Source organism: Cylas formicarius, unplaced genomic scaffold, assembly GCF_029955315.1.
Source record: "Cylas formicarius isolate icCylForm1 unplaced genomic scaffold, icCylForm1.1 PGA_scaffold_8__14_contigs__length_24414737, whole genome shotgun sequence".
Taxonomy (NCBI): domain Eukaryota; kingdom Metazoa; phylum Arthropoda; class Insecta; order Coleoptera; family Brentidae; genus Cylas; species Cylas formicarius.
In genome coordinates, this window is record NW_026844361.1 from 13,432,464 (window position 1) to 13,451,196 (window position 18,733).

The 18,733-nt window shown below is 35.9% G+C and overlaps 2 protein-coding genes across 6 annotated transcripts in view; one reads left to right on the top strand and one right to left on the bottom strand.

Annotated features, from left to right (window-relative positions):
* Nucleotides 1-18,733, bottom strand: part of LOC132706320 (phosphoglycerate kinase) — a 39,004-nt gene that overhangs the window by 3,018 nt on the left and 17,253 nt on the right. The window contains exon 6 of the mRNA XM_060677592.1: nt 40-174. Within this exon, the coding sequence (XP_060533575.1) occupies nt 40-174 (135 nt within the window). The remainder of the gene's footprint in view (nt 1-39; nt 175-18,733) is intronic.
* LOC132706102 (uncharacterized) overlaps nt 1,331-18,733 on the top strand; it is a 29,158-nt gene continuing 11,755 nt past the window's right edge. For all 5 annotated transcript variants that reach the window (XR_009619550.1, XM_060677207.1, XM_060677208.1 and 2 more), the window contains exons 1-10: nt 1,331-1,603; nt 1,671-1,862; nt 1,920-2,215; nt 5,431-5,620; nt 8,169-8,649; nt 11,662-11,908; nt 15,652-15,777; nt 15,832-16,056; nt 17,739-18,126; nt 18,180-18,345. Coding sequence is in view for 4 of the 5 variants with exons in the window: in XM_060677207.1 (XP_060533190.1) it covers nt 1,449-1,603; nt 1,671-1,862; nt 1,920-2,215; nt 5,431-5,620; nt 8,169-8,649; nt 11,662-11,908; nt 15,652-15,777; nt 15,832-16,056; nt 17,739-18,126; nt 18,180-18,345 (2,466 nt within the window). In the remaining variant the exon portion in view is untranslated. The remainder of the gene's footprint in view (nt 1,604-1,670; nt 1,863-1,919; nt 2,216-5,430; nt 5,621-8,168; nt 8,650-11,661; nt 11,909-15,651; nt 15,778-15,831; nt 16,057-17,738; nt 18,127-18,179; nt 18,346-18,733) is intronic.

The following is an 18,733-nucleotide window of genomic DNA, read 5'->3' on the forward strand; positions in this document are numbered from 1 at the left end:
CATCTTAAATGGACCACCCTGTACAATGGTTCCACGCACTTGCGCGTTCTCGTCGAACTTCTCCGCAGTGACGAAATCTACCGGCAGATGGATCTGAACATTATTCTTCTTTGCTTTCTCGACGAGCTTGCCGACGATTTTAGCGCCTTCTGCGTCATATAACGAAGTACCGATCTGAAAAAAAAATTATATGTATAAAGGGTTAGTCGAAAGGATAATTGCCAAAGAATTCTTTATGTGTAGAAATACTGGGACATCTATTATGCTATTGTTTATTTCCGGGCTCGGTTCCCATATTTGAGTTTTTATTTAAAATATTGGGTTTTTGTCAAATGATAATATCAGACACTGTAACCCAGAGGACAAAAATCTACCGATTAGAGAAAATTTCGTGCAAATGGCGCCTTCTTCTTATTATTGTTTGACAAGTATGAATCTTAATAAAGCGATCACAATGTTGGCATCCTTTTCTAAATTCTGAACTAATATAGGCATTGCAAAATTTTCCTCAGTAGAACTTCTCTAGTAGTTTTTTATTTAGTATGCACTACGCACTCCAACTTACGCAATCGATATTATTATTTAAAATTCTAAATAATAACAATAATAATAATACATTTATTCTGCAACGTTCAATTTACAATACATTAAAATACCAATAAACCACATAAATTGCAAAAAAGGAGATCAAAACAATTAAAATTGTTCTAAGTTCAACCCCTATAAAATAATATATAGCAGCTATTTTAAAATTATTAGTTCGCATGAGATAACTATAGCAAAAAAGAAAATGTGTACGTGTATATAAAAATTAAAAATAGAATAGAAAATTTTAGGACTGAACTTATTCGAAATCACTTGCAATTTGCTTGTTGGCTGAATATTTCTTGTTTTTTTTTTTAAGTTTAATGGTGATAAGGCTTTTAAAGTGAGAGGAACGGTATTTTAAAGTTTGTAAACGTTATAGGAGAAGCTTCTTTGAAAAAGAGACGTCCAAACCCCGTACGGACGCCATTGGTAAAAATAAAAATAAAGCTTTTGTGTCAAAAACCGTCTCTCAATAATTAAAAGATGTTCACCAAATTTGATAAAAATATCGAAAATGATATAAAAGTTGCAAAAGGAAAAACTAATTTTGTAATTTTGTAATTTCAAAATATGCATTTTTTGACCTATGTTCATATGAAATTTTTCGTCCCAAAATCATGCCCTGTACATGGAGGCCGTCGTTCATATACCTGGCAGAAACTATAGAGACCGGGCTGGATATCGCACATCAATTAAAATCTGGCGCGTCAAAATCGGTGCCGACAGTAACCTTCCCGTCAAACGCATCCGATGTAGACTAGAAATAACGGAAAGACACGAAAAATCCGCGCATCGAATTAAGCACGATTAACAGCGTACGATTACCATCGAGTTGCAAAAAATTTGCCGTGCCGTTGAAAATGCATCGCGATTCTTATTCGGAGTACAGGAAAGCGGCCCAAGAAAACCTGCTCGACATAAACAACAATTTGAGCGCGATGCTGCGGGAGAGCTTCGCCGGCATCGACGCCATTTGCCAGAAAGTAAGGATGTGCTTCCTGGAATCTAAACTGAGGCAAGTTCCGATCGGATAATAAGCGTTTCGCAAAACTGAATTCCGTCCCTTTTTCTAAATCAATTAGTTGCGATACGTCGGGTACAAAAGACGAAAGGCAGAACTTGATAGCGGAACAACATAGCATACTGGATATATCGACGATTGAAGAAGACTCGAACGAAGATAAAGACGACAATAAAATCGAAATGGAAACTGACTATAAACGAGTTCCGAAAGAAAATAAAGTGGAAGCGAAGGTCATACGACAACGACCGAAGTAGAAAATGAGGTCACTGATTTCGTCGCTTAAAATCCGCCATTTTTTTTTTTTCAGAAAAATCAAACCGTTCTTCACCATATTAAATTCTAAAGAAACCGCCGAGCGTACCGGAGGAACACCAGCAAGCCAGACACCAACGATGCGACAACCTCAACCAACCACAAAACTGAAAGGATTATCAGATGATTATAAACGCAGATCTACAACTTCGACGGTTAGAGGAAAGTCGATACGACGTATCGAAGAAACAAAATGCTGCGCAGTGAGGATAACGACTCGAGAGGCAGATCGATCTTCAGAAAGTGACCCGTCGAGCGTGGATCAGTATATCGGACGAAACGAATTTCTTTGTAAGAGTAATTTTGTTGAACGCTAAGGGATTTTCCGCTAAGAGTGGCTTTGTGTAGATTTACACAAAATCCAAAGTTTTTGTCACAAGTGTTGTTTACCGACGAGGCATGTTTTCCCGTAACTCAATAAAAAACTTTCATAACAATCATGTATGATCCGATAATAATCCTCACACCCGGTTTGGATTGGAGTTATAGGGGATTTCTTATCGGGCCTCACTTTCTGCCTGGCAGACTTACTGGTGAGCAATATAGACAATTTATTGAACATATATTACCTGAACTTTTGGTTAGTTGGCACATTTAATTGTTCTAAAAATTTGGTTAGTCGTTAGTTTCGGTTAGTTTTAAATGGGACACCATATGTATCATTGCATTTTCTCATCGTCTAATACTTTATTTAATTAATAATGTTCTTAGTTTTTACTTGCTAACGTTTCGCCAACCTTCCTGTTGGCTTCTTCAGGGCTTGACTGAAACTGGCTCGCATTTTACTCTGCCTATGAGAAAAAAGCTCTTGACACCTTTCATCTAAAACCAAAATTACGGAAACGCTACGTCGATGATACTTTTGTTATTTGGCCTCATGGTCAAGAATCCATAGTAGATTTTTTTTTTAACATTTAAATTCTATACACCCTAACATAACATGACTCTTCAATAATTTCTACATTAAAGATATTATGCGTTCCATCACACTGTTGTCCTTCTTTACATTCAAAACATCACCGACCACAACATCAAAAGAAATATAACGTCAAAACTAGATTTACCACTTGTCCAAAAATCTATCAACATCTTGGATAGGTCAAAAACAAAATTCCGCTTGAGATAAGGAGTTTATAGCATTCCAGGCTCAAAGAACATGAAAGAGCCTAAAGACTAAGACAAAAAAACTCTTCACCAATGGCCGAACACAAAATCAACGAAAAATCCGGCAGTCTATAGAAATCTATAAGCAACATTGTCTCTAATATAGCAATCATCAAAGATCAGCCAGGGAATCACGTACCCAAATACTTACGCATGCGCGGTATATACGGCAAAGTTTTATGGGAATTTCATTTATGTTTAATTACTTTGAAAACCAACAATTTCGCACTTTTTGTACAAGTTAACAAGATTTGAGGTGTACAAAATAAAATAAAATTTTATTTCATTTATTTCGTGAAGGTAGTCAAAAATCGAAATTACGACTCATTGGTTAAATGCACAGTCTGCAATAGGGAATAAGGAAGGAAATAAAACTTTATCCAATTTTACTAAGTTGTTTCGATATTAAGAATTATATAATCACTTATTTCGAGTTACAACAGACAACAATTTGAATAAAAAAATTTTGGAGGACGCACCCGTACAGGTGTACACAAAATCTGATCTTCTGAAACGAAATATTTTGAGAACTGGTCCTAATGCTCACATTATATCGAATGCCATCAAGCATCAAGTTCAATGTCAATAGATGAGGAAGTAATTATTACAAATATATATTTATATTTCAAAATTTTACAGTACGGGTGGCAAGTTTGAAAGAATTTTGTGAAGAGGCTAGTGTTCAATACAAAAAACCGCTTGGTTATTCCAAAGTCAGATGGCATTAGCATTAGAACGCGTTTTGTAGTTATATGATCCACTACGTTCTTGTTTTTTAAGCCTTGTCACAAATGTCCTACAATTTTGAAGAAATTCTTTCCAAACGATGTCAACCATGCTTTTTTTACCACTAATTCTAAAGAATAAAGTAACCGTTTGTCTACTTCTAAATAGCAGTAAAATTGAATGGAAAGAACCTTCTTCAGCAGTCGAATTTGTAATGAAGGAAACAAAATATATTGTTATTAATGACCATTTTCTCATTGAAGAAATTCGAGGAGTAAATTTATATTTAAATGAAGAAGAATTGAAGAAATGGTGCGATGGGAAAATAGAACTTGACAAAAATGGGTATAAATCCATTTTGGAACACATCCCTCATGAAAATTTAAAAGTTTTAATAGAAATATCCTTATGTCGTTGAAATTGGAATTTCACTAGGGAATAATCGTTGGAACAGTGACAAGTCGCAACTTTTGGTAAAAACATTATTTGCCGTCTTAACAGTCAAATTCGACTGTGGCTACATTATTAGACGAACATCCTCATTTAGCAAAAAAATCCACTCCGAAGAAAAATATATTTTCAAAAGAAAATAAAGTTTTTATCGTTTTTCTATGAAATACTTGCAAAGTGTATTCTTTTTGGACAAAAAGGCCACCTTACCAAAGTTGCAATTTTGGACATAGCTTAGGAAGGTGTTGAACAGAATTTCTTAATATTGTAATTAGTTCTACATTATACACGGTTGGACAAACTAAGGATTTGCCTACCACATTACAAAAATGGTGAAAAGAGCGTTCTTTTAAATGGAACACACATATTTCACGAGAAAATTAAATTCCCTCTCTTATACCTAAATCATTTGGTTTCTGAAATAAAAGCAAGTTTCCCCTGAAATCTGGATTACTAATAAAATAATAAAACACAAATAATTAATATTTAACAATAACAAAAGCCTAAAAGCAATTTGACTAAGAAATGAACAAAATTAAAAGGTAAAAGAATTATCTTAACAAATGCTGCAGTGTCTATCATACTCGACGCATAAGAGAACTCTTCCTGAAAATGAGCGCTGAACTCTGGACAACATATTAACATATTCTGCCATTCTTGTTAAAAATAGTGTTGGAAATAATCTTACATCATTCCAATTTTACCGTCCGGCGGTGAAAATACAAGGGCATCAAATCGGGTGATCTGAGTGGTTAGTTTTACAGTCACCTAACTCCTTTGAAGTAAATAGAACCAAAAACAATTTTGGTTAAAATCAATGCTAACTAGAAAGAACTTTGGAGGTAATAACTCAATTTTCAGTATATCGTTCAAGATATTAAATATTTCAAAATTTTTAAATTAATCACGAATTGAGTGCAGGATCTTCAAGATTTGTCTTGAACTCTTACAAAGTAAAAAGTATGTATTATAGGTAGGCAACCAGACATATGTGCTGTTTTGGTTAGTTTGACTAGTGGCGCCCTCTGCATTATATCGTGCTAAGCAATATATTCGAGATGTAGTCATATGGCGTGCGGCGTTTTAATTTAATTTTGATGTTGCAGTGCGCTAAACATTAAAAAACATTGTGTACTACAGAATTTACCAATTATTATCATTATTAGTTGACAGATTGAGCACATCGCCCGCAGTTGACGTGTACCGGAAGAAAGCAGCGACCAACCTACACGGAAAGCTAATTGCTCAGGTCGAAGCCAGTGACAGTCTGGCATTTTTTCAGAAAGTGATGACACGAAACAAAAGCCGGATGTCAAGTAGAAGTCGACCGGCGACTGTGGCCGAAATGGGACGAAGGTAAGCGAGGTTAAGCAACACGACTTCTTGTGATGTAGGAGGTGCCGAGGAAACTAATAAAAAAAGAGAGCGACGAAATTAATGAGAAAAATCGGGAAAACTGGAAAACTACCCAGTTTTGTATGGTACTGCGTGTTTTGACTTGCATGATACTGGGAAGAAATAAACCATCACTCCGAAACAAATTGAAATGGAGGTTACTTGTTCTTTTAAGATTTTTTTCCTCCGTCTCCAATAATTCAAATTCGATCACTTTTTTATCTCCAGTATGTGTGGATGTTTCCAAAGTTCCGGGAATTGTGCTATAATTAAATTCAGGAACACTTTTGAGCAGTGTTATTGGTTATCGAGTGCAATATGGCTCATATGATTCGTTTTCGCAGAAATATTTTTTGCAAACTTAAATCTCAAAGAGCAATAAACACATCGCAAATTATTCAATGATTATTTGGTGAGCTTGTGGAATAAAAAAGTACTTTTTTTTCGGGACCGATAGATAGAAACACAGTGCAGCACGTCAGTAAGTGAAAGAAACATTACGGTCATCAAAAACCTACTAAAGCGAAGAAGCATATGGCTATTCGTAAAATTAGTGCGTGCCTTCGGCCAGGTGAACAAGTTCACGACATGTTTTGTGATTGTTTAAACACGGCCAACTACAGAAACTCAAAAGATCTGATACTTTGATAAACAATGGAGCACACTTGAAGATGGGCCTCCGCCCAAGGCGTGTTCGGTCTGTTGAAAAGGTATTCTAGGTATTCTATCCTTGTGTGGGTTTTTGCCGACTCTACTACTCTTAGGTCTTTTCTAACGCAATCTCTCTATCTAAACGATCTTTTTCTAGCTTTGTCATTCTGTTATCTGGTATCTATATTAATCTCTTTGAGTTCCAGGTTAGATTTTATTCAGTATTGTCCTGTTGTTTTTGCCTTAGAAATATCTTTAGTGGTACTTCATCTGCAACGGTGAGTGTCCATACATTATTATAGGTTTTGTGATTGTTCTGTATATGAGGGTGGGGTGAAAAGTTTTCATCAACACCGAGCATTTCATTTCATAACAGTGGTCTAATTTTAATTACACCAGTTTTAAATGTAGATTCGTCAAGTTGCTCAAAATGCTGCTGCAAAATGTAACTTCTTCGTTGCTCTTAAATGTTAGTCGTAATAGTCGCTGGGAGCCAAGTCTGGAGTGTAGGGGTGTTGCGGCATCAATTCAAACTTCAATTCGTTGATTTTGGACGTGATAGTCTTACCATTTTCAAGATAATCAATTGTATATAATTCCTCTAGCCTCCCATTGTTTTAGTCCTCTTCGGAGTTGGTTCCCCTTTTGCAACCCACTGTTTCGACTGTTTTTCAGTATTTTCAAATGGTCGTGCAAAAAATATTTCGCACACGTTCAGCTGAGAGTACCTGTACCCTATTTATCTTCCAGGTAAGTTTGAAAATAATCATCTTTGACTTGTGTGTCTGTCAATTAACGACATTCTTCTTATATTTTTGTGTCTCCTGTATAGTTTTTCGATTTGTAAACAACAGTATTTTTTAAAACTATAGATTACATTCGCGGTAGATAAAGAATACAGATAAATATTTATTAGAATCTTACAATTAAACATGTTTTGCAGGTTCCTGTTTTTAACATTTTAAAATGTGTAGAATGAAGCAGATGTTTCCCTGTTAGAAGAAGACATGAAAAACAACGCAAAATTTGAAGCCGAAGTGGAGATGGTAGTCCAACCCAATGAAAATTTAGAAAACGAACTACCTCAGCAAATAAAAAAACGGATCCATTTGCCTACGGATGCTAAACAAATTGTTTCCAATGTATACAATTTTATAAGAAATTCAGAAGCGGAAGTAGGGGCAGCAATAAAAACAAGTGACATGACCAAAGTTTCGAAGTCAACCGTAAGAAAAACTGCTGCAAATGGGATAGTCAAGAGGAAAGTGAGTTACTTCGCAAGTTTTTAAAAAGCGACGCTCATAAAGCGAACAGTGTTTTAAACGTGGAAGAACTGCATAAAACAGTATTGACAGACTACCAAATCTGGAACCCGAACCCGAAGCGGAACAAGCTCCGCTCATTACCCATCGGAATGCCCGAGAAGTACCGATCGATATTCCGAGACCAACCGAAGCGGAACAAGCTCCGTCCACCTTCAATTGGCATAAATACAACCTGCGCAGGAGAGATCGTCGGTCTACGTCCAACATCGGAGATAGATGGACCGACGAAACGTTAGGAAGTAATTCCAACTGACGCCGGTCTTTAGACCGGAAAGACGCGAAAGCCTTAATCATTTTGTGTCTTCTACATAGTTTTTCAATTCTTTTATAAGACTATAGATTATGTTCGCGGTAGATAAAATAAATATTGATTAGAATCTTACGTTTAAACATTTTCACCAAAACAGCCACCCTTCTGGTTGTTTGTCTATTCTGTGGCTCCGAGATTTAAGGGGAAATAAATCTACGACTCTCTTTTTTATTAGTTTTCTCTAGACTCCACATGCACAGCATAATCACAACCCCTATTTAAGGACCGGCGTAGGATCGACGGCCGAGTCGAATACCATCCGATCGGCCATCAATTTACCACGCAAATACGACAACAGTTTATGGTTCAATCGGAAAAACCTGGCGAAAACGAGGAAGAAAACCGAGGGGAACGTGTCGAATCGTATAGAGCCGTGTTTCCCTAAAACTTACTCGGCGAATCCCTGCAGGATGTTGCAAGACCGTCGTCGTCCTGCGACAGCAGATACAGTCCGTATCCGACAACTAGACCATTTCGACATTTTAGACGATATAACGGCGAACGATTTGGTACCTTTCGAAGCCGAATATCCGAGGAAAGACGCGGGAAAAATACAAGAGATCGAAAAGAGTCCGGCGTACGGGAAAGTCAAGGATTCGTTCCTCTACGACTTGGTTTACGGCGAAGAGAAAGAGAACGTTTGGTCGTATCTATTCGGGCCGAGCATCAAGTGTTCCGCGGAAAATTGCCGCATATGCGAAAAGGTACATTAGTTTTCGAATTATCAATATTCTTAATAAGGTATGAAAATGATGATGAAATAATAGAAAGAGAAAAACAAAAATGAAGTTAAAATCCGAATTACTAAAAAAGGGTTTCAACTTTAATTTAAATTATAAAGAGTTAAATTGTTTAGGGATTGATTACGAGCTTGCTATTGACGGTAACATTATCGTAAACAAACACTAAATAAAATCTAACTTACAACTAACAGTAAATTCCAAGACATCGCACATATGTCTATGGTAAAATCAATTAAAAGTTTGCCGAAATAATCTAGTATTTACAAAGGCAGATAAAGCAAGGATATTCGTAGCTAACGATTCTCTAGTATATCACAAAAACCAAACAGTTTCTTAAACCTTAAGACAGAGAAAAATACCTACTAATAATTATCAATCCCCAACCTCCAAAATTATATTCTTTAATTAAATTACACCAACAAGATACGCCAATTAAGGCTGGAGATTCTTTTGTATAATACGACCAAAAATATAGTGCATTTATTGCTATGACGTTTTAAGTATTTTACACTGCTTTAACCGCAGGACCGTGGCAAAACCCATCCCAACAGATGTTTATTCTGCATTAAGTAGGTCTTGCCTGAGATGGACCGTAACGAATATTTGTAAAAACTTTTATTTGAAACGTAAATGGACCGTTTTAAATTCGATTGAGCATTGATGCTGCGTGGTATTTTCGAATAAGTAGAAGCGTTTATTTTAACATGTATCGTTCTTAAAGTTTACTCTAAATTGAAACATGTTCGTATATAGTACGGATGGTGATCCTTCCAGTACCTACATATTTATATACTTGATTCTCGTACTTTGACCCTTTTTCACTGAGGCTGTTTCACTGGATAGTTGAAACGGTACCTGTACTCTATTTATCTTACAGGTAAGTTTGAAAATAATCATTTTTGTCTTGTGTGCCTACTAATTAACAACATTTTGTACCTTTTACAGAGTTCTTTGAATTGTAAACAACTACAGTCTTTTTTGAGACTATAGATTATATTCGCGGCAGATAAAGTTACGTTATAAGAATACAGATAAATATTTATTAGAATCTTACACATTTTAAAATGTGAAGACCGTCGAATGAGGACGAAGTGGAGATCTCAGTCCAACCTAATGACAATTTAGACGATGTAGGACATGACCAAAGTTCAGAAGTTAACTGTAAGAAAAACTGTTGTAAATGGGATAGTGAAGAGGAAAGTGACAGAAGATGCTGGTACTTCGCAAGTTTTTAAAGAGCAACACGCAGATCTAATTAGGCGTATAATCTACAACGCTTAGAAAGTGAATAGTATTTTAACCCTAGAAGAACTGCATAAAAAAGTACTTATACATTAGTTGTGTCAAAGAGTCCGTACTTTTTTTGAAGAAATTGGATTTTCAGTTCCAAACAATTGATAAACGTCAAGTGCTAAATAAAAATCGGACGAAACTTAAAAAAAGGATGGTGTAGGATGGAACATGCTTTATTTTTGTCTCCAGAAAACGTCAAAGATTCAAGTGTGGATTTGAGGACTGGTTTGAAAATAAACTGTTGCCAGAACTATCGCCAAATACTGTTATCGTGTTGGATAATGCCTCGTATCGTTCATCCCAAATTAGAACATTCCAAATACTTCTTCAAATAAAGAAGACATTAAAGAAGAGAGCTACACGAAAAGACAACTTCGGAAATTCATAAAAATAAAACAAAATCGATTCGATAGCACAACAAAATGGACGTGAAATCTCGAGATTTAACTCGATTGAGATGATATAGAAATAACATTGCACCAAAATTTAGTGATAATACCATTCGTAATTCGACAAGAGGTAAAGCAAAACAAGTAATAAAAGAAGAAAATATTTATCGAGAACGATTAATGGCGGAGTTGATCATTGAACTAGGTGACGATAGTAGCGATAGTGACGATTTTTTAAGTGACCGATTTATTATTATTATAAATAACATTTTGTATATTAATAATTATACTATGTAGAAATGTAACGAAATAGAACGTAATAAATTGTTACTTTGTACTAATTTTTTATGTACATACAACATACAAATATCTAACAAACATACTTATATCCCGTTTGTTCGTGTAGGTAGATAAATTCCTAGGACGGTCCTGGAATGGTTGCGGGTAAGGGTCTGCCAGGCAGAGTGTTCTATAAGGGGCTGCGGTATTGGAGTAATAAAAAGTAGACAAAGTTAATCGCAGAGTCGGTTGTAAAAGCACTATATTTCTGGTTGAAGTATAACAGCACATCAGTTAAACTTTCAACAAGATATGTTATCAAAAATGCGTTGGAACTAAAGATACTAAAATTCCTCCTAAGGCAATTCTAGTTTCTTTTGATGTCCGAAATCTATTTGCTAGCATTCCACCGATTGACGTAATGAACTTAATAGATAATATTCTCACTCAGAGACAAGTTAACCTATCACAAAAACAACACTTGTTAGACAGTTCAATAGTTTGTTTAGACCAACATCTTTTTGAATTTAATGGTCAATTTTATATTGCTAAAGAAGGGTTAATTGTGGAAATCCCACTTAGGAGTTTTAGTGCAGATCTATTTTAATTCTAAGGCTGCGAGGCTTATACAATGTGTTTTAGAAGAAACCGTCAAAATGTGACATTATTCAGGCACTTTGCCTTTTGTTATCTCGCAACCCGGCTTAATTTTCTTTTTTCTTATGGCCGTCATGTTGGATTTTTCAAGTTTTGCAAAGAGCGTCAAATTGTGCATAAAATAATTTACACCCCGTCAACAATATCTGGAAGTTTTGCAGGCCGTTCTGTTGCGCCACGATAATTTAGCAACTGTAAATCCTGACAAGAGTCATTTTTGTAGACAATTTTATGATCTACGAAAAATCCAAATTTAGCATATACGGATGGATGGATGGAAACTTTTGCCACCAAAGTCTCCACCAGTCTCCCGTCGCTATTTTTGTTATTCGAAATGTCTACTTTAACGTTATAGAGTCCGGCCAATGGGAGGGGCGACGACATAGGGAAACTACACAAGTACATTTTTCCGAATCAAGATGTAAAAGAGGAAGGCGTCACGAAGGTCTATACCGTCATGCCGGTTCACGTGATCTACAACAAGGCAAGACTCAACGCCGCGACGGCAGATGGCGCTCAAAAATTACCGCTCGCGCCAATGAAGGAATGCAAAGAGACGCAGAAAAGGGCCGAATGGTTCGAAACGGGGAAGAAAAACAAACGTGAGTCTCTGTACCGGGATGACACTCTTTTTTTCAAAATTATCTAGGGAAAAAATCGTCAAATACAAAGGAATTTCAAAAAATAGTAAGCTATCTGCAAGATATATTTTTATATATACAAGGTGTTGCAAAAGCACCCACAGAGATAAGTCATATATTTTTTAATGAAACAACCTAAGCAATCTGTACATTTCTTGTATAATACCCAAATCCTATAGTTTTGAGACATATGTTTTTTTAACATAAAAGCAACATTCAAAAATAAAATAATATTATAGAATTTATCATTTCTATCTTAGGTGGCTGTGACGTCACCAAAAAACAAAATGTTTATAAATGACGATGACATTTACCAGTTACAAGTTTAGCAAAACTTACGTTCTTTTTTATTATAAATTGCCTTGTTCTGAAAGAGAAAAACACTTAACTTTGAACACGTTAGTTAAAGGAAACAAGAGAGCTAAATTATCTCACACACGTCCCAGACAAAAAAATCTTATCGAATCTATGAAAAATTTCAGCAAATATTCAGCCTAGTCAGAAAGAAGAGAACATTGGCAAGAGATGAAGATAGTGATTTAAGGACTTTACTGCTACTTACAAAAACGCGTATATCGTCGATATTAATAGTGAAGAATTGAGGAAAAGGAATAAACGTAGTGATTTTCAAACTCACATATTGTCTATATCAAAGAGAAGTTGTTCCTATCTTCGATAAACTGAAAAAGGCTAGACGATGTTTATAAAATGTGATTTAGGTCAAGCAAAATAGACAAAAACAAGTAGTAATGGAATCACACGCACTTGAGCATTTAATTATGTTCAAGAAATTAAAAGATATAGATTAGACAACAGACACAACAATTTGCGTCGATGAAACATGGTTCGATACACACCAAACTGTATCCACTCAAAACTATCAGACAAAAGCACCTTCGAATAAAGGAAAAGGCATCAGTATAATAGAAACTGCTTTGCTGTTTTCTGCAAAGAATATTCAGGATTCTAGCTTGGATAGTCATGAGCATAGAAGTGCCGAACTTTTTGAAAATTGGTTTCAAAACACAGCACAGCCGTCTGCTATGCAAACACCAGCCTCGTCAAGTTGAAAAGCTGAAATTCAGGAATATGTGTTAGAAAATGATATTTATCTTGAATTCAGTTAAAAAAAAAGCGCAACTTTTAAGTCCTAAATTCATATTCAATTAATTTGTGTAGTATTTGCTAAATACTACTTAAATCAAAGGTTTAATGAATGAATTGGAAAAGATGGCTCAATAAAATGGCCACTCAAAAGTCCTGACATGACGCCGATGGATGCATTTTTATAGGGAACTCTAAAAATCATGTAAACGTAAATAAAAATTAAAATGATTAAAATTAAAAATATATGTAACTTGCATTTGTTGGTAATTTCTGCAACACCCTGTAAATATAAAACTAAATCTTGCAAATAGCTTGCTATTTTTTTTAACAACTTTTCTATTTGCCGTTTTTTCCCAAACGTTGAATGGGAGGGGTACACATTATAAATGATCATCCGGTACAGTGTTTCAAAAATTTGGTGCTTTTCTAGATAATTTTTAAAAAGAGGGTATCATAGAATATATTTTAATTAAAGATTATGATATTGTTATTTTTTATAATTACATTTTTTGCGTTAACACAAATAATTACTCGATCAAAAACTTCCCGAAGTTCTTTTGTCTTATACATCTGTTGTTGACATTACCTCGTAAATCATTTACAAAAGTTCCATTCATCTCTGTATGTGTTGGCGGTTTTTTACAATCTTAAAAATGGATTGAAACTTTGGGAAAGAGTAATTCAAACAGTTAATCGAAGATTACGGACGCAATGGTAGACCATCGACATCCAACACCAAAATGCTGGTCAAATTAAACATCATTAAACCTGCACGTGTATCCGTCCAAGACATTTTGTGTACCAGAAAAGTTGATGGCAAAGAACTCAATTTCATGCAAAAAGACCGTGTAGTTTGAGAGTCTAAATCCGACCCCACATTCATTAAAAGGGTCATTACATCTGCTAGGAGCAGAGTAACTAGCCATAGTAACTATCAACCTATCTATATAAACGGCATAGAAGACAACACTATTTCACAATCTTTAAAAAAATTGAAATCCAAAATGACCTCAAGACCGGATAACATACCTTCATTATCATCTGGCATCGTACTCATGTACTGGTGCAACCTCATTAACAACAAACACGTTTCCGGTACCCTGGAAAACCTTTACCTGTTTTTTTCAATATGCCCAAAATAGCCCAAATAACAAACTACAAGTAGATACAATCTACACGGATTTCTTAAATATTATCTTCCGATATGACCTCCACATTCGAAAACGTTTTGCCCATTTTTTCAATACAGAATACGAAGTAGAACTTTGGCCGTACACACCATCCAGCCTTTCTCTAATAATTTTAGGTGCTAACCCTTCTATCAAAAACTTTATGACTGCTCTATATTCAATTTGCGTTATTTGCGACATTTTTTCCGACACATCTTGTTTAAAATAAAAAACTATTTGACGCAAGACTTCAATTTTTGTTTCGCAGCCGACTAAGATATATATTTAAAAGAAGACAAAGTTTTATCATGACACGCCAGGAAATTTTGGCGCTAACCTTGTAAATGCAAGACTGAGACAGGCCACGCACAAGAGAAAAAAAAATTATATATATATATATATATATATATATATATATATATATATATATATATATATATATATATATATATATATATATATATATATATATATATATATATATATATATACCCAAAAGAAAGTGCATGATGATTTCTAAAACACTGTATCTACATGCAGTCTTATATTTATTAGGGAGACCTGCCTCTTGGGTATTTGCTTTCTACTATGCCCCAGGTACTCCAGATACATACTGTGCCTTGTATGGGGACCGATTTTTTGTAACACGGATACGTTGGTTTCGTGCTCAGACCATGAGACTCGTAACAGTCGTCTACAAACCCACATTTCCAAAACCTCTATTCAGTTTTAAAATAGATAGTTCATCTTGCTTCTACTTATACTTCAACAGATGTTGTTGAGTCGCAGTCAAGATTGTGGGTTGCTTATAGATGTCTATAGATTTTCGGATTTTCAGTTGACTTCGTGGTAGTGTTCGGCAGCTTCTAATTTGAAACTAGTTGATATTTTCGTCCGGTCTCTACAATGTATTCTTTGATTTAACATTTCTCCAAAGATCTCTCAACATCTTCGATCCGTTAAAAACAAAATTCCGTTTGAGATACCAGGAGTTTACAGCATTCAATATCAACTAGGCAAATAGAACTTAAAAGAGCTAAGACCAAGACAAATAAACTCACCAGCAGTTGCATGTAATCAATTCTTCTACCAAAGAAAAATCCGAGAATCTATATAAATCTATAGGCAATCAAACCTTTCACCAATATGGGAATCAGTCATCCGAGACGGTGTTTATGCCACTTATTTAGCTCCGCCCCTCTCAAACAAGCAGATACAGAGTAAAGTGTGAGCCAGTTTCAGTCAACCTCTGAAGAAGCCAACAGGATGAGGCAGGAAGAATACAGGAGATTTGTAAATGGCATTACAATGGATTTTCTTTGAAAAAAAAAACTTAAACTCTTTTATTGCAAATTTCTAGGACGCTCCGTTTCCCTCATAAACCCTTAAAATTCTATAAAGTTGTTGCATAAATGTTTCGATTGTTAGCGATGAAGGTGGTCTACGACCCGGCCCTCAGACGTATCGACAAAGAGATCAAACTGGTCAGCGCCACGCAGGAAAAGAACCCGCGTCATCTAAAACATACGCGCACCAAATCATGGTCTCCGAAAAGTACGAACCATGATGACTTAGAAATAGAATAACTCGACGAATATAATTTTGCAGACTTTGATGAATATTGTCGGACGGTAGCGGGACCGGCAACTATGCAAAAACCCAAGAACATTTATCAGAGCGATTGCATCGATATTTTTCGCAGATCACCGAAGGGGCAATCGCCCAAATTGCCAATGTCGGAGCGATTCACAGAAAGATCAAACATCAAGCCAAATTACACGTCCCCTTCGCCTTCGGACTATCTTAATTTGGACACGCGCGTCTGGACCCAAGGTATTTATTGTTCTCACCTATAATGTCACGTCCAAGTTGTGGCCCAGTTCAACAGAAAATCGAGCTGTAATTTTGCTAAACAAGAGTGCGATAGCTCCGTTAACTTTGAGTTACCTACAGTTGGTGATAATTATACACCATCTAGCAAATACATTAACTATTGTGTGTGACAATCCAATGTTATTCCGCCCTAAATGTCTAACGATCACGATTGTATTAGTTGGGAGTAAGAGAAACGAAATCAGTTCTATTTATTAATTTAACTGGTACGAAGATCCTTGTTACTTTCGAAAATCGATGAAATCGAATTTTCGAAAATATCAGCGCTGGTATAAAAATTTTATATCTGGGTAACGGTATATCCTACGGGATCTTTGGTTTTTCCTGAATAACTTTCGAACCGTTGGAGCTACAAAGTTGAAATTTGCCTCCTTTTTAACCTTCCACGAGGCACATAAGCTTATAAGAATTGGCCCTGATCCGACGCCGGCATCCATCTTTTTTCGCGATTTTCGACTGTTTTTTGGACCTTGCTATGAAACACGATAAGTGTCCGCAATTTGAAGCAATCGACTTCATATTTGGCACATATATGTAGCTTTGCCCCGTGACGGAACCTATTGAAAATGGGGGGGTCGGAAAGTATTCTAAAAAAATAAAAAATTGAGTGTGCAAGGGTCTAAAAAAAAACATCATTTTTCAAAAACCGTTTAAGAGACCAAAAAAATTCTTGAACCAACCAGAAGACGCAAAAGATACGGCTCCATAAACTTTTATACTTGATAATTTTTCAAAAATATACAGGGTGCGCCGCAAATTCAAAAACACTTATTGAAAATTGGTTATAACTGAAAGACTATGATTCAGATCTCACTTTCTTTTTTATTGTGATATAGCCCGCATAGACAAAAAAACTATTGTATTTAAGCTTTTCACTTATTGTACAGGGTGTTCCAGATATTTCGTGCTAAATGAGAAATGTGTTAAGTGTCTTAAATTTTTAGATATCAACTTCAAATTTAGCAGAGAAGTAAAAGTCCGTGTCCACATTTAAACAGTAGAAATTTGGTGCAATCACATTTTTCCAAGTATTTTTTTAAAACTTTGCAATTTTTTTTTTTTGGCAATTAGCTTCCAGAAAAATGTTTTCCTCCATAATCGTTCACCCGATCGGCAAAATTCTTTAGCCGGCAGGCGCGGATGATCCAGTGCAATAACCTTTATTTTAGGCATTTTTTCGATAATATAGAGGGTTTTCAAATTATAAGCAAAAATCTAAAAGACCTAGAAAATTGTTCTTTTACAGAGTAAATTATTAACCGCAAATCAGAAGTCGTACAAAATATTGGTAATAGATTCAAAGGCTACAATTTTTGTATTTGCGGTTTTCATTCATCACATACGCTGCTCGGAAATATTTGAAAATATCCATATTGAAATCGCTGTTTCGGGGGCTGTCAAGACGCGATGACATCATTGATTATTACTGCGATTCTGCGAAAGTTTCATAGTGGTCCGCAGGAGCACGATAGAAAAACATTGCGTCCCTTTTGTCACATGAAAACCTTTTATAATAAAAAGCTGTTTCGCGCTAGGCGCTACGAACTTGCTCCGCCCAGCGACGATTTTTCGAAAGCAATCTTGTTTTTTAAGCACCCTGTAGAGTAAAGGTAATCTCGTAGATAACACTAAACCGATGCCCCGAAAAGCTGTTAACGCCCAAACTAGCGACAAACTGGAAGCAATGCTAAAGAAGAACGGGAAAAGCGAGCGGGAGAAAAAGCTGTGGGAAAACAAGTACGGGAAAACTCCAGCGCAAAAATTGACAAAGTTCATAGAGAACCAACCGGTGCATTACCAACTGTCCCCACCGAAACACGCGATGCCTAATGAGAAGAAAGTTTCAAAAAACCGTTTCCTGTCGCGGCTCTCCGCTGATCAGCCGTCAGTTCGTCAAAACGCAGTGCTAGAGCAACTGAAAACGTTGAAACAAAAGAACGATCACGTCAGCTCGAACATTCAGAAAGCGATCGAAGTTATCGAAAACAAGATGGTGGACATTCTTTCCAAGTAAGCGTAACGACGAAATTTATGAACCAGGAACTAGTTTATTTTTGGGGTAGACCTAAGGCCACCGACAGCGTGGAAGCCTTCGACGAGATGGAACAAGAAATCACCAACGTTCTAACCCTCATGAAAGCGCCATCTGTCCGGATAGCGAACACTACCGCGATAGTGGAAGAAGACGAAGACGCGAAACTCGAAAATGAAGTTGACGTTTCGGATCAGGTAGTATTATTTTTTTTACCCGAATAAGATTCCAAAATTGTATTTCAATTGTCGAGTAAAGGACGGCATTTTTTAAACAAACATAACTTAGTTTTGAATTTACAACTTTGTATTATAACCATAACGCTCTTCTAAGAAATGTTAGGTACAGCTAAGTCCCCTTTATTAGACGGAGACCATGCTTTCGATGCAGTGTCCAACAATTCTCAGAAAGGTATTTTTTTATTGCTCACGCGTGGAGTCCATAAGTACTATCCCACTGTTTCTTTTGTGATATTTGAAGCCCATTGTGTACAACAATTTCCAAAGGCTAGCAATTCCACAACTCATTTGGGTTCGTCAGTATGTAAGACAAGGAAGGAATTCAGGACTATTCTTTTCACAGATG